This window comes from Pteropus vampyrus, unplaced genomic scaffold (genome assembly GCF_000151845.1).
Source record: "Pteropus vampyrus isolate Shadow unplaced genomic scaffold, Pvam_2.0 Scaffold29, whole genome shotgun sequence".
In the NCBI taxonomy this organism is placed as follows: domain Eukaryota; kingdom Metazoa; phylum Chordata; class Mammalia; order Chiroptera; family Pteropodidae; genus Pteropus; species Pteropus vampyrus.
In genome coordinates this window covers 1,686,752-1,701,093 of record NW_011888810.1, presented here as the reverse complement: position 1 = coordinate 1,701,093, position 14,342 = coordinate 1,686,752, and the positions used below count along the sequence as shown (strand labels likewise).

General features: G+C 46.5%; 1 protein-coding gene across 1 annotated transcript in view; it reads left to right on the top strand.

Moving 5' to 3' along the window:
* The window catches only part of PLCG2 (phospholipase C gamma 2), a 186,399-nt gene that overhangs the window by 113,373 nt on the left and 58,684 nt on the right, over positions 1–14,342 (top strand). Inside the window, exons 11-20 of the mRNA XM_023528590.1 lie at positions 609–745; positions 1,519–1,604; positions 2,829–2,949; positions 3,378–3,546; positions 6,589–6,693; positions 7,697–7,786; positions 8,379–8,554; positions 9,843–10,043; positions 11,016–11,135; positions 13,312–13,492. Of these exons, the coding sequence (XP_023384358.1) occupies positions 609–745; positions 1,519–1,604; positions 2,829–2,949; positions 3,378–3,546; positions 6,589–6,693; positions 7,697–7,786; positions 8,379–8,554; positions 9,843–10,043; positions 11,016–11,135; positions 13,312–13,492 (1,386 nt within the window). The remainder of the gene's footprint in view (positions 1–608; positions 746–1,518; positions 1,605–2,828; positions 2,950–3,377; positions 3,547–6,588; positions 6,694–7,696; positions 7,787–8,378; positions 8,555–9,842; positions 10,044–11,015; positions 11,136–13,311; positions 13,493–14,342) is intronic.

Genomic DNA, 14,342 nt, shown 5'->3' with positions numbered 1-14,342 from the left:
CTCCCTTTTCCCGTGCCCCTAAAAAGCTAATCAGCAAAGCTGGTTTTCATGGTTTGGGCATCTCAGAGTAGCCACAGCAAAGCAATTGAATTAATAATTGAACAGGTATTTACTGAGTGTCTGCCCTGTGCTTCCTGGGTACTGGGAATATAGCAGTGAACAGGGCAGGACAGGGCAGCACTGTTCTCATGTGCTTGGAGGGGAAAAGGCTTCCTTTGAATCTTAACAGTGGACAGGAGTTGGTGAGAGGAGAACAGGTGGCCAGGTGAAATAAAGGGTTTCAGACAGAGGAATAGCATGTGCAATGTGCAGAGGTCAAAGGGCAGGTGGTACTAAGAGGGGTCTATTAAGACTAGACTGTAGAATCGGTAGTGGGGGACGTATAAGTGGCAGGAGAGGAGGCCGGCAGGGTTAGCTTGAGTGGAATCTTTAAGTGACAGCAAGGGCACTGGGAGCCACCGATGGCTTTTAAGCCAGAGAGCAACATGCTCAAATTCACATCTTTGGAAGATTATCTTAATTGCAAAACAATAGCAACAAACAAACAAACAAAAAACAGAATAGACTGGAAGAGAAAAATGATGCTGCACTCAAGTTCCGATATTTAGTCTGCCTTATCAGGTGAGAGGGTGAAGGCTTTGGATCATGGGCACCTGGAGAGCTGTAGATTGGTGGTTTCCCAGGTGTCATTCCAGGCTGGAGTTGGCGAGAAGGCCCTTAAGCTTATCTCCAGGCATTTTGGAAGGTACTGTCTTTTTCAGTGGCAAATGGACTTCGTAGTTGTCTCTTCCTCACCATGTCCATTGTTTTAAGAATGGTGAATTCTACCAAACCCAGAAGAGAGTTAAGGAACAAAAACTCTTACAAAGAGGGACATGAGGAGAAGAGGAGGAGAGTGCATAAAATATGTATTTTTAAGTATGGTGGACAGAGTTCATAGCATAGCAGATTCCACCTGTTCAGCTCCTGGCTTCTGATATCGAAATGATGGACCTTCTCTGCCCTGTTTAGACTGAGGGCCAGTGAGCAGCCATGAGAGGATCGTTAATATTTCATCTGCCATTTATATCACTCTTGACACCCTTTGACCAAGTTCTTCTCAAAAAAAACCACTTGGTCTTGACCGTACACTTGGTTGAGCAGTGAACACATAGACCGTTAGATCTCCCCCCACCCCACAGACACATGCCGAGACAGAAACACACCAGCCTCAGCGTGGTCTTGACCGCTCATTGTCAAGTCGTCAGCAGAGTGTTGGTGCCCCCTACAGGCCAAGAGCATAACTCACTCCCTGGTTGGAGAGCCTGGAGGAGGCTGGTGCTGGGAAACCTTGTGGCTGTTTAGGGACCTCTGCTTATTGTTCACATCCTGTGATTGTGGCCTGAGTCTAAGGTGTGGCCACCTGATGGCATGTGTCTGTCCCAGATCATAACCAGGAAGAACTCAGGCCTGGGGGGCCTTGGGCTGAGGAGTTCCCCAAAGACCCCCTGAGATGCAGGCCCACCTCCTCTCCTTTAGGTACCTCACAGGTGACCAGCTGCGGAGTGAGTCATCCACGGAAGCATACATCCGCTGTCTGCGCATGGGCTGTCGGTGCATTGAGCGTGAGTAGGCTTTTCCTGGTGGAGATACCTCCTACAGCAAATTGAGAGAAGACTTGGAGTTATTGATGCTTTTAAAAAAAAAAAAAAAAAAAAGACAATAGTGAGGATGGAAGGGACAGCCTGAGAAAGAAATCAGGTGCCTGTGGCGTCTGGCTAAGGGATATAGCATCAATAACAGGGACATTACTCGAGAAGAATATTGTCCCCAAGACAGGGAGTGGTATTGAGCTTGGCTGGGTGGGAGCCACAAAGCCTTAGGTGGTAGTTTTAGACATCCAGAAAGGGTCCTGATATGATGAAAGGCCTTGGAGGCCAGTAGCAAAGGTGGCTTTACTGTCCTCTGCTCTCCCTTGGTTTCTGTCTGGGCTATTTTTAGAAGAAAAAAAAAAAATGTCCTTCGTGTTTTTGCAACTGGCCCCGCCATAGAAGCCACCCTGACCGTTCTTGTCATAATTGCTCACAGACACCCGAGCACAGGTGATTCCAGGTGCCTGGATGTGCCCAGGAGTCAGCTGCTTCCTCCCTTCTCCTCTCCCTCCCCAGCCTGGCTTGACCACCAGAGGCTCATAGGTGTATTGGGCTGAGAAAAAGCACAAACCACTGATTTAGGCTCCGATTTTATAAAAAACATTCAATCATGGTATCAAATTTTAATGGCAGTTTTTCCTACAGATTATTGCCTAATTTACTTTTTTGTCCCTTGGGAAAGAGCAAATATGAAGAAATTAAGTTTGAAATTGTCACCTCTTGTCACCTTTAGGGGAGGAAGATAAGAGGATGTTCACTTTCTATATAATCCAGTTCTGTTTGAGTATTTTACTATGAACCTTTAAGAATAAATTTTCACATGCTATGTATTATTTCTATTAGCAGTTGTCTAAGCCAAGGTTTAGACAAGTGAAATCAGAAAATAAAACACAATATATATGTTTTTAGAAAAGAAACATTTAAAATAGTTTCTTTTGGACAAATACATTGCATTACTAAGGGACCTTTAATTAAACAACCCAAATCCTCCCGTAACCACACAGGTAGCACATGTCCTCATGTTGGTGGCCCCTGAGAGTAATTATTGAGTTTGGCCTCTCCATTCTAGTAACTGAGCTGGCGTGGGGGTCAGGGCTGATCTCACTCACGGCTGGCCTGGCAGGGCGTACACCATCAGTGCACTTGCGAGGTGGAGGGCGATGGACAGGTGGTGAGGCTGCACGTTTCTCCCTCCAGTGGACTGCTGGGACGGGCCCGATGGGAAGCCCATCATCTACCATGGCTGGACACGGACCACCAAGATCAAGTTTGATGACGTCGTGCAGGCCATCAAAGACCATGCCTTTGTCACCTCAAGGTCGGTTGTCTGATTTCCAGGTGGTTCACTTTTAAGGGGAAGCTAAGGTTAAGCAGTGAGCAGACAGACGGGCAGATCTTCCCTCACCCCACAGACATATGCTGAGACACAAACACACCAGCCTCACGTCGGTCTTGACCACTCATTGCCAAATCCTCAGCAGAGTGTTGGTGCCCCCTACAGGCTAAGAGCATAACTCACTCCCTGGTTGGAGAGCCTGGAGGAGGCTGGTGCTGGGAAACCTTGTGACCTCTGCTCCCCTTTACCTAGCCGACCTGCCCCTCTGCGAGGCAGGCGCAGATGGGGTCCCTAGCCGCTCGCTCTGCTAGACAGTCACAGACGGGTTCCCCAGCTGCTCGCTCTGAGAGGCAGGCATAGACGGGGTGCCTGCACCCCACTTGCTGAGCCAGCCACCCTGCTGCCCGCAGCTTCCCTGTGATCCTGTCCATCGAGGAGCACTGTGGTGTGGAGCAGCAGCGCTACATGGCCAGAGTGTTCAAGGAGGTGTTTGGCGACTTGCTGCTGATAAAGCCCACGGAGGCCAGTGCCGACCAGCTGCCCTCGCCCACCCAGCTGCGCGAGAAGATCATCATCAAGGTAGGTGGCCTCGGGCTGCTGTCATTCATTTAGGAGAGCCACCGGCTCAGGGCACAGGCTCCAGGTCCCACTGCCCAGGTTCACACCGCTCTCCTTACTAATCCATGACCCTGGGCAAGGTCTTTCATCCTCTTGGTGCCTGTATGTCCTTGCAGTCTTGGGAGGGTGGAGTGGAGGATTATAATAGAATCCATGTGGTTAGTGTGCTATGTGAGCATATTGTGAAAGAGTGTGACTAAGTGCTGAGAACTGTTCCATAGCGGGTGCCACATAAGTACTAACTCACAATCGTTCGTTCATTCTTTCGGCAAACCTTCACCATGCACCTGAGTCTCGTGCAAGGTACTGAGGTGTTCCAGTGACCCGGGCACTATTCTTGCCCTCAGGAGCTCCCAGTCCAGAGTGGGAGATGGACTGGAGGTAGACAGCTGCCCAGAAAGGCTGCGGGCACTAATGAGATGGCGTGCCACGTGCCGTGGGGAGGGATGAGTGATTACTGTGCCCATGAGTGCCAGCGATGCCATGGAGAGGGGCGACGTTTGGGTATTTGTGTTACCAGGATAAAGAGACCAGATATACAGAGGCTTAAAGCACAGAAGAGTAGGTTTCTTTCTTATCTGAGGAAGAGTGTTCTGGAAGCTTTGAGCTCTGGCCCACAAGGTTATCCAGGAACCCAGGGTCCTGTTCTACAGCTTCCCAGGGAAGGAATTTTTAACTGTGGTTCCACAGACCCCCAAAGAACCCACAAATAGAACTTAGGAAGGGTGGCATATGAACTTTGGGAATAAATGTTGCCTCTTTATTTTTATTAACCTATAAGTAAAACTTATAAGTAAAACATTTTCTTCCATTACGAATATTGGCAGCGAGCCACTTGGGGCTTTTTCAAGAACAGAAATCATAGGTATTTTTATATCACATTTACAGATCTTATACAAGATAAAGCACATCTTTAATGTGTTGCTGATATTTTTTATTTAATATCTTAATTGTATTTCAATAAAATTAGTTTTTCTTATAATTTCATGCATTATAAACATTATTCTGAGAAAGGGGTCGTGTTCTTCCCCAGACTTTGGTGGTGAAGCTCCAGCTCGTAGAGAGGGGAATGTGAGGGGGTCCAGGGCCAGCAATTTCTGGTAAACAAGTGGCTGTCAGTTGTGCGTGTCCTAGCCTGTCCTGTTCCCTGTGAGGACTTAGTCACATGATCATGCCACCCGTAAGAGATCAGGTTTGGCAGCCATTAGTGGAAGTAGTAGGATGGATTTTGCTGACAACTAGCAGGTTGATATGGAAGGATGGATAGGTGTTTACTAGGTAGATTTTGTCGTCGGGTCACTAGAATATGCTAAGAACAATCCCTATGTGCCAGGAAGTCACAGTCCAGTGGGGAGACCTATCAACTGAAAAGCACCCAACAATGTGAAAAGCACCTCAAAGCCGAGGTCCATTCAGAGGAGGGGCATTGATGCCCTCAGGGCTAAAATCCTCTAATCCTATTTAGAGGATTTTGCTAAGGTCCTAGGGCAGTTTTCATTGAGATGCCAATGAATGTTTCCAGCATGGGGAAGGCAGGACAAGTGGTGAAGGGAGCTTGGCTGGGAGGGGCCCATGGCTTCTCAGGCATTTGGTCATTGAGTTTTCAAAGGGCCTCATTGCATTTCTCTGTTTCTAGCTCATTTGTTGCTTCCCTCTTTTCCTGTTAGGATGGCTTTCTTCGTGTCCCCAGGGATTTTCAGCTTCTGTTTTAGGGTGTGAAGTCCCCTTTTAAAGGACCCATTACCCCACCTGTGGCACTTTGTGGCTCACCTCTTTGTATTCAGGGAAAGGGAGTGGGAATAGCATTTGTGACACAGTCAGTGTGCCACACACTGGTATGGGGCTACACATGGTCGTAAGTATTTTCTTATTCAACCTCATCACCACCCTGCATGACTTACCCAGGCCCCTAGCCCACTTCACAGATGTGGACACTGAGGTCTAGAGGTTAAGTGACTCACCTAAGGTTACACAGTTAGTTCCTGCTAAAGAAATAATTCAAAGCTGTTCAAAATGGATCACTTCTGTCATGCTTTACCGCTTACAGATATCTTATATGCCCATTGGCTTAGAGGATCTTGCAGGGGTGTCTTTATTTCCAGTTTATAGAGGAAGTTACTGAGACCAGGGAAGAGGTTGTCACATGGCCAAGGTGACACAGCTAGTAAGGTGATAGTCCTTGTAGTCAAACCCAGGTCCGACTACCAGTCTTGAGTTCCCTCCACCAGGTCACCACAACCTGCGATTTATAAATGCTTGTCTAGGTGGGTGGTCAGTACATACCCAGGTGAGAGCGTTGCAGTCATCATCTTAGTCTTACAGATGAGAAATGCGAGGCTCAGAGAAGTGTCGCCACCTGTCCAGGGTCACACAGCTGATGAAGGAGCAGCAGTGTTGTTTGCCCCCGGCTCTTCCTACTCTACATCCTCAGCATGCCTTCTGCTGCTCCGCACAGCCTGTGCCCACCAGACTGGCTGTGATGCTGCCTTTTTCCTCTGTGTGCTGTAGAATGTCAGGCATATGGGTGGTATCCTAGGTTCACCAAATGTTCATTGCACACTTATTATCTGCTGAGCTAGCACAGGAAATTCAATGAGGAACAAAACAAAGTCTAAGAGAACTTTTAACCATTTTAATGGTCCATTTTACTCGTCTTATAGTCTAGCAGGGAAGACAGAAGACGCACAGATACATAGAAACACGTAGGTCTTGGAGTATGAAGAAAAACTACCAGGGACTAGAGAGTGAAGGAATGGGCAGGGGAGGGGGCTATTTCCACATCAAGTAGTTGAGGAAAGCTCCTCTGAGGAGGTGACACTGACCACAGAGCTGAATGTAATGAGAGAGGAACCAGGCAGAGAGACGAGACAGTGCAAAGGCCCTGTGGCGGGACGCTGCAGATGGATGTTTGTTGGCTGGCTGATGTGGATGAATGCTTGCCGGCTCAAAGGTCCTAAACCCTGAGTCTCAGGGGAGACAGACTATGTGTATTTTTTCCCCCAGCATAAGAAGCTGGGCCCCCGAGGTGATGTAGATGTCAACATGGAGGACAAGAAAGATGAGCACAAGCAACAGGGTGAACTGTACATGTGGGATTCCATTGACCAGGTGGGTCTTCTCGTACCCCTTCTCAGAGCCTTGCATGTGTCTGAGGCCTGCCGGAGGCCTCTGAAGATGCTCCTGTCTTACTCTGATTTTGACCAAATGAATTCATCATTATAATGAAACTTTATTTTTCTTTTATATTTTCAATATTTTGTTTTGAAATAATTTTGTATTCAATATAACATACCCCCCCACACACATATACATATTCCCATATACTCTTTACCCAGATCCTCTGAATACTAATAATATCCTACATAATCTGAGTGTAGTTATTGTAACCAGGAAGTTAACATTGGCACAATACTACTAATTCACTGACCTTATTACAGTATCATCAGTTTGTCCACTAATGTCCTTTTTCTGGTCCAGGATCCAATCCAGGATGTGACAATGCATTTAGTTGTCCTAACTCCTTAGTATCTTCCAACCTGGGACAGTTCCACTGGACACCTTAAGTTTTGGTGAGAATAAGGCATTTTGAGCACTAACACCACTTCTTATATTCCTTAACCTAACATGCAAATCAGTTTGAGTGTATTTTTACATGTCCTTACATTCGTATATCCTAGCAATAAACATTAAAAATGGTTAAAATGTAAATAAAGAATTAAGTCACAATTAAATGTTGAAGAAAGGTTCTCTAGACGAAGTGGCTGAGAAATCCTGAAAATCTCAAAAAATAGATGAAATAGTAAAAGACAGTCACGAGGACACAAAAACAAACCAATTTCATCATTTATAAAAGGCTTCAAATTAAATAAATATGAAATAGAAATTTGATTTTAAGTCATATCTACCCTTAGATACACTGAATATAAAAATCCCAAGATAAATGTTTTAAAATAAATATCTCGAAGGGGATCCAGTTCTGTGAAACCACCATAAATATCTATGAAGGTGGGAAAGGCAAGCCCCCAGGGAATGCTGGGGTGATGCCAGGCCGGCCCCAGAGTAGATGGGACAGAGACTTTGGGGAAGAACTAATGCTGTCTTTGCTTTCTAGAAATGGACTAGGCACTACTGCGCCATTGCTGATGCCAAGTTGTCCTTCAGCGATGACATTGAACAGACTGTGGAAGAGGAGCTACCCCAGGTAGATAGAGACCTCCTAGACTGCTCCTCTCATCCTGTAGCATCAGATCTGGACATCCTCAGCCCAGGAAGCTGCCTCTTTGGGTACCAAGGCCTTCCTGGCTCTCCTCTGATTGGCTGGCTGGCCCAAGGGCTTAACCAATGAGGTTCAAGGGTCTTTCCTGCTCTCTGAAGGGCCTGATTGGCCTGTGCTCTCTAGGATGTTCTCTCTGGTCCTACCCCCTAGCCTGGCCCCTGGCTTTTCTTCCCCCTCCCCTAGGACTATTGGCCATCCTTGGGACTTTTTATTTTTCGAGTGCAGCCCCTAGGGCATTATGGCTCTCAGACTTCCTTTGCAGTAAGGTTGAGGGCTATACTGGGGACCTCTTACCCCGTGTCTTAAGACACCAGGAGGCTTCCACAGATGGCAGCTGTCAGGAGTAGGTGGCAGGCAGGGGAGAGCATTGGAAGCTCTCTTCCCAGAGCTCTTGGGTTGAAGGCAAGCTGAGGCCAGCCTCTGTCTCTAGTCGAGTCAGCATGTGAAGAGGGACCACTCTGGTGATGCTGGAGGTCTGCTGCAGGTTTTCAGAAACCCTCCTCTTTTTGCGGCCCAGGATACGCCCCCCACGGAACTGCATTTTGGAGAGAAGTGGTTCCATAAGAAGGTGGAGAAGAGGATAAGTGCCGAGAAGCTGCTGCAGGAATACTGCAACGAGACGGGGGGCAAGGATGGGACCTTCCTGGTGCGGGAGAGTGAGAGGTTCCCCAACGACTACACCTTGTCCTTCTGGTAATGGCCCTCCGCCCGGGGCATGCCTGCCTTCCCCTTGCGGCTGGCCAGATGAGGGGCTGGGTGGCAAGTGGTGGGAGCTCAGGCCAGACTTGGTAGGCCTGCCCTGGAACCCTAGACTTCATTTAGTGAGCTGTGTGGGTCAAGACTTGGGTAAGGTAGGTGAGGCCCAAAAAACTTAGTAATCAAAATTAGTGATATTTCAATGCAATATTTAAAAAAATCAAAAGTTATACAAAAAAAAAATTTGCGGTGAACAAAATCTCAACATTTTAAAAAAAGATAGGATCTGACCCTGCACTTAAGACAATTTGGCCTTGTTCATGTACCCATAATCTTGGCCTTGGATCAGATGGTAGGACCCGGGGCAATTCACTCAACCTCCTGGATTCTCGGTTTCCTTGTCTCTAGAGATTCTAAAGGCAGTCTTACGGAGCCGTCGTGAGACAGCTCTGAGCCTTCATTCACTCTGTGCCTTCATTCATTAAAAGGTACTTACCGAGTGCTTGTTCTGCGGTAGGCACTGTGATTTAGCAGTGACCAGGCAGATGGGTCCCTGTCCTGAAGGAGATTAGAGTCTGGTAGGGAAGATGGACAATGAGAAAGTAATCATGCAAATGACACATGATTGTAGTTGTGAAATGCAATGAGAAAAAATGCAAGATGCTGTGAAAGTCTGTTAGAGAGGTATCTAAAGTCATGTTGGGGGAGTTGGGAGGGTTAGTGGGGGATGGGAAGACTTCCCGAAAGAAGAGGCTTTAAGGTGAGACCTGAAGGATAAAAATTCTAATAACAACAACATTCAGATAATCGTGATAGCTAACACATGGTCATCATGTGCTGGGCAGTTCATTCTGTGAATGATCTTGGTTAATCCTCAGGACAATTCTATGAAGCAGATACTATTATTATCCTTGTTATACCACTAAGATAATAATACAGAGGCTCAGAGAGGACAGGTCACGTGTTCAAGGTCACTTGGCTTGTAAGTGGCAGCGTCAGGATTTGAACCTAGGCTGTATGGCTCCAGAGTAAGAGTTATGTAGGTAAAAGATGGCAGTGGGTGGAGGAAGTAGGTAGAATGTTCTGGAATCTAGGCCAAAGGACTAGTTTGTTCTAAAGCCCAGGGCCTGTTCTAGAAGCAGAGAGAGGCCTGTATGGTCACACCTAGTGTCCACCTCTCAGCGCTTGGCTGCAATTCTGGCCCTGTCTTGTGTTCTCTGACACCCAGGGTACAGGAAGGGCTAGCGGCCTGGCCTGGGCACTGATGTTGTTCCTCTCCCCGCAGGCGGTCTGGCCGGGTCCAGCACTGCCGGATCCGCTCCACCATGGAGGGTGGGATCATGAAGTACTACCTGACTGACAACCTCATGTTCACCAGCATCTACGCCCTCATCCAGCACTACCGTGAGACGCACCTACGGTGTGCCGAGTTCGAGCTCCGGCTCACCGACCCCGTGCCCAACCCCAACCCCCATGAGTCAAAGCCGTAAGTGAGCCTGCCTTCTGGGGTGGCAGGTCTCAGGTGGCCCCTCCATGAGTTTAGCAGGGTGTAGACACCAGTGAGAAAAGCCGGCCTTGTAGATGTGCTAGGCCCCAAATTTCTACGTGGCCCCTCAGCTGGGCCCTCTGGGGTCTCTTAAAGTTCCCGGGGCGGCCACATTTCCAAATACCTGCTCTCCCTTACCTTTGCTCCATTTTCTCTTTCCTCTCCCTTTCTTTCTTCTACTTTATCTTCACAGTTCGGAGCTTTTGCGCCTTGATTTTCAGAGGTTAATTTTGCCTCGGTGGTATCTTTCTTTTTTGTTAAAGCTCATTCCTGTTTGTTCTGAAAGCAAACAGGGAAAAAGTAATTGTAAACGTTTCCCCTTCACTTTTTACCCAGTAAAGTGAATGTCAGTTATGTCTTGCAAAGAGTTAACCAGCTCTGGGAACAAAGAAGAAAAGGTTTTAAGCAGGAGGCTGTTAAAATGCACATTTCTTGACAAAGCCATATAACTTACAGCAACTTTATATTCTACTTCTCTTGTTTATATTCCTATGATTGCCTTTTAAAATTTGCTATTTCACATCTTCAAAAGTAACTAAAGGCCAGTTAAACAACAAAAAAAATCTGTCTAAAACCCAACTCCCTGTGTCCTCTGCCTCTAATTTTCTGAGACCCTCTGCAGTGACTGTGCCACCTTCTGGTGCTGGCTTTTCAGAGTTGGGCCGATGCGGGGAGATGGGGTGGGTCAAGATTAGTTGATTTGTTCTTGTGCGCCAAACAGACCCACTATGTGAACATTTCACCCAAACCATGTCTTGGTGATCTTTTAAAAAATGCTGTCTTCAGAGGCGTTTTGAATGGGAATCCCATGGTGTAATTTCCACGGAGGTTTCTGGGGCCGTATTTCAGGTGCCCTCAAATCGAGCCCACTGTTTCCTCCCCTCTCGGCCGTTTTCCTGGCCCATGCTGCAGGTGGTACTATGATGGGCTGAGCCGCGGAGAAGCAGAGGACATGCTGATGAGGGTTCCCCGGGACGGGGCCTTCCTCATCCGGAAGCGAGAAGGTACCGACTCGTACGCCATTACCTTCAGGTAAGCACATGGGCCCGAGCCTGCTGCGTGCTCTCTCAGAGGAGGCTTAGACAGGCCAGGTGTGGAGAACAAAGTGGGAGCTGCAGCTAAACCTCACTGTCCTCTCCCTAGAAGGTCAACAACAATAATAACAAAAGCAGCCTACACTAATATGTGTTTTCAGTGTGCTGGGCACAGGTCTGTTTTCTTGAGAGTAATACATTAACTCACTTCATCTTCCAACAAGTCTATAATCATGATTGTTATTTTTTAGAGGAACAGGCACAGAAAGGTTCAATAACTTGCTGGAATATGCAGCCAGTAAGTAGGGGAGCTGGGATTTGAACCTAGGCAGCCCTGGCAGCCCACATTGGTGATGTTATAGATCTGATTTTCTCCCATTTGCTGTACAGACCAACCATCTATAGGACTGAGCGCGTACACTGAACTTCTGGGTAGATTTTCACAGGAGAGAAGCATCTGCTTTCAGATCCATGTGAAGAGACGAAATTGTTGTCTGGGTGTGACGGGTAGGAGGCGTCCCTTGGTGGGACCAGGGGCTTCCTGGCGAACCTAAGACCTCAGCATGCAGTGCCCACTGACTTACAGTGACATGGTTCAGGAAGCCTGAAATCACCCCTCATACTCCAGCTCTGTTCCTGTTTCCTCTTCTTGCCCAGGAAAGCTTGTTTTGGCTTGACTTGGTTTATATTTTCCTAACCATTCATTCATCGAGTACCCTCTGGGTTCCAGACACATTGCAAAGGGCTTACCCTGGGTGACCTGACAGACAGCGGTCCTGACACTTACCAGGAAACAGCAGCTTTGAACCCCTAGCACTGTGGGTGAGGAAACTGAGGCTCAGAGAGGTTACCTGAGGAAGAAACCAGAACCAAACCCATGCTCTTAATATCTTAGAGCCTCCCTGGCCTAGGGGGCTTTTGTAAAAAGCTTTAAAATTAATTTTTAATGGTATAATTATATTCTCCTTATAAAAAATTAAGAGATTGCAATGAAGGCTAAAGCTCCTTGTGGTCCTACTCATTTGTCCTCGTCCTGGTAGAAAATACAGTTTTCTAACTGGTGTCTTTATTGAGACTAAAAAAAAAATTACGTATACATGTGTATGTGCCTATGGAAAATATATAGTGCCATTTTGTGTGTAGGTAATCTGTTCTACTTTTTAAAAAATTACAAATGGGATCTTGCTATAGTTTCATTCTGCAACTTGTTTTTCTATTCAGCAGTATTTTTTTTTCAATTTATTAAATATCACTGAAAATAAGCTACTGAAACAGAAGTCTCCTAGCATTTTGTACAGGGCTTTTTGAAGAAGTGGCTTAAACAGGATGTGTATTTTAAAACCATAAAAAATATCTCTAAGGTGCAACATTTTAAAAAGATGAGTATAGTCATTGCTGTTAGACAGTTGTAATAAAAAGATGCTTTTGGCTGTAAAGTTAAGGTCAAAACTTATTTTCCCAAATGTTTCTTTTCTTGCTGATAAAAGCTAGTAAGACCCAGGAGTGTTCTGTTTTCGATTTTTCCTGCCTCTTATTTCAAATAGATGAGGAAATAAAAGACTTGTTTCCTTTTTGGGGGAAAAAAAAATTTCACCATTGTACTAGTTGGGTACATCTTCCTAGTGGTAAGATTTAAGGATTTGCGCATCAAATCCCAGAGTTCTAGAGTAGAGACTGGCAAATGTTTTCTGTAAAAAGGATATTTTAGAGGCTGAATATTTTAGGACTTGCAGGCCAAATGGTCTCTTGCAACTGGCTCTGCCATTGTAGAGTGAATGCAGCCACAGGCAATACATAAACAAATGAATGTGGCTGGGTTTCAATAAAACTTTATTTACAAACACAAGATGGGCTGGATTTGGCCTGTGAGCCATAGTTTGCTGACCCTAATTCTGGACACTAGGATGTTCTCAAAGTCAAGTTCTGTAGTTGGGGAGGAGTGGAAGGGTAAGAAGAGCTGTTGAGTCACTCAGTATTTCTTCTGAGATACAGGTTCTCCTGTTTTGAAAAGACCCACATCATTGTATTCCATAGGAGCACTACATCCTCTTTATTATCTGGTCCTCTAAGGATGGATAATAGCCAGTGTCTTACAACTAGATTCTTTCTAAGAGGCCGGTTGTCTGGTTGCCAGGATCTCAGCTTGTCAGCCTGGTGTGGTCTTCCTCCTCCAGGGCCAAGGGCAAGGTGAAGCACTGTCGCATCAACCGGGATGGCCGGCACTTTGTGCTAGGGACCTCTGCCTACTTTGAGAGCCTGGTGGAACTCGTCAGTTACTACGAGAAGCACGCGCTCTACCGAAAGATGAAACTGCGCTACCCCGTGACCCCCGAGCTCCTGGAACGCTACAATATGGTAGGAGGTTGACTCGCTAGTGATTCGTGGAATATCTTGTTTGAGGTTACAATTCATCTGTTCACTCGTTCAGCAAACCTTTATTGAGTACTTACCACGCATCTGATACTGCTCTAGGTCCCAGGGATGCAAAATTGAACAGTGAGCAAAGACTCCACCCTCATGCTGCTTACAGTCTAGTATGAAGGTGACAGATAATAAATGAGACAAAAAAAAAAATACAGAGCACATGTCAGTCATTGATAACTGCTATGGAGAAAAACAAACCAGGCAGATGGATAAGTGGATACAGAGTGATGGGGAAGAGGTTGCAGTTCTCAAAGGTAGTCTGGGAAGATGTCACTGAGAAGGAGACATTCGAGCAGACGTTAGTGGAGGTGAAGCAGTGGGTCATGCAGCTATGTGGAGGAAGAAAGAACAGCAAGTGCAAAGGTCCTGAGGTGAGGGTGTGTGTGCCTGGAGGTACAGAGAAGCAGCCAGTGTGCCTGGAATTGAGTGAGACAGGGTGGGGGTAGAACTTAATAATGATGGGGATTAATAGGGGACTGCATGGTGTAGGCCATTGTAAGACACTGGATTTTACTCTGAGCTGTTGGAGGGTTCTGAGCAGAAAAGGGACCTGCTCTGATTACTATGTCTCAGTCCGTATCAGGTGCCTTCATTAACTTATTGAGAAGAGATTTATTGTTTACCTACCATGTGCCAGAACTGATCTAGATACTGGGAGTATGGTTGAACAAGTCTGCCCTTGGGAAATTTAGGTTCTAGGCGGGGGAGCTGGACAACATATAATCACATAAATAAGATGCCTTCAGGGAGAGCGAATTACAGCTGAAGACAATCAAACAGG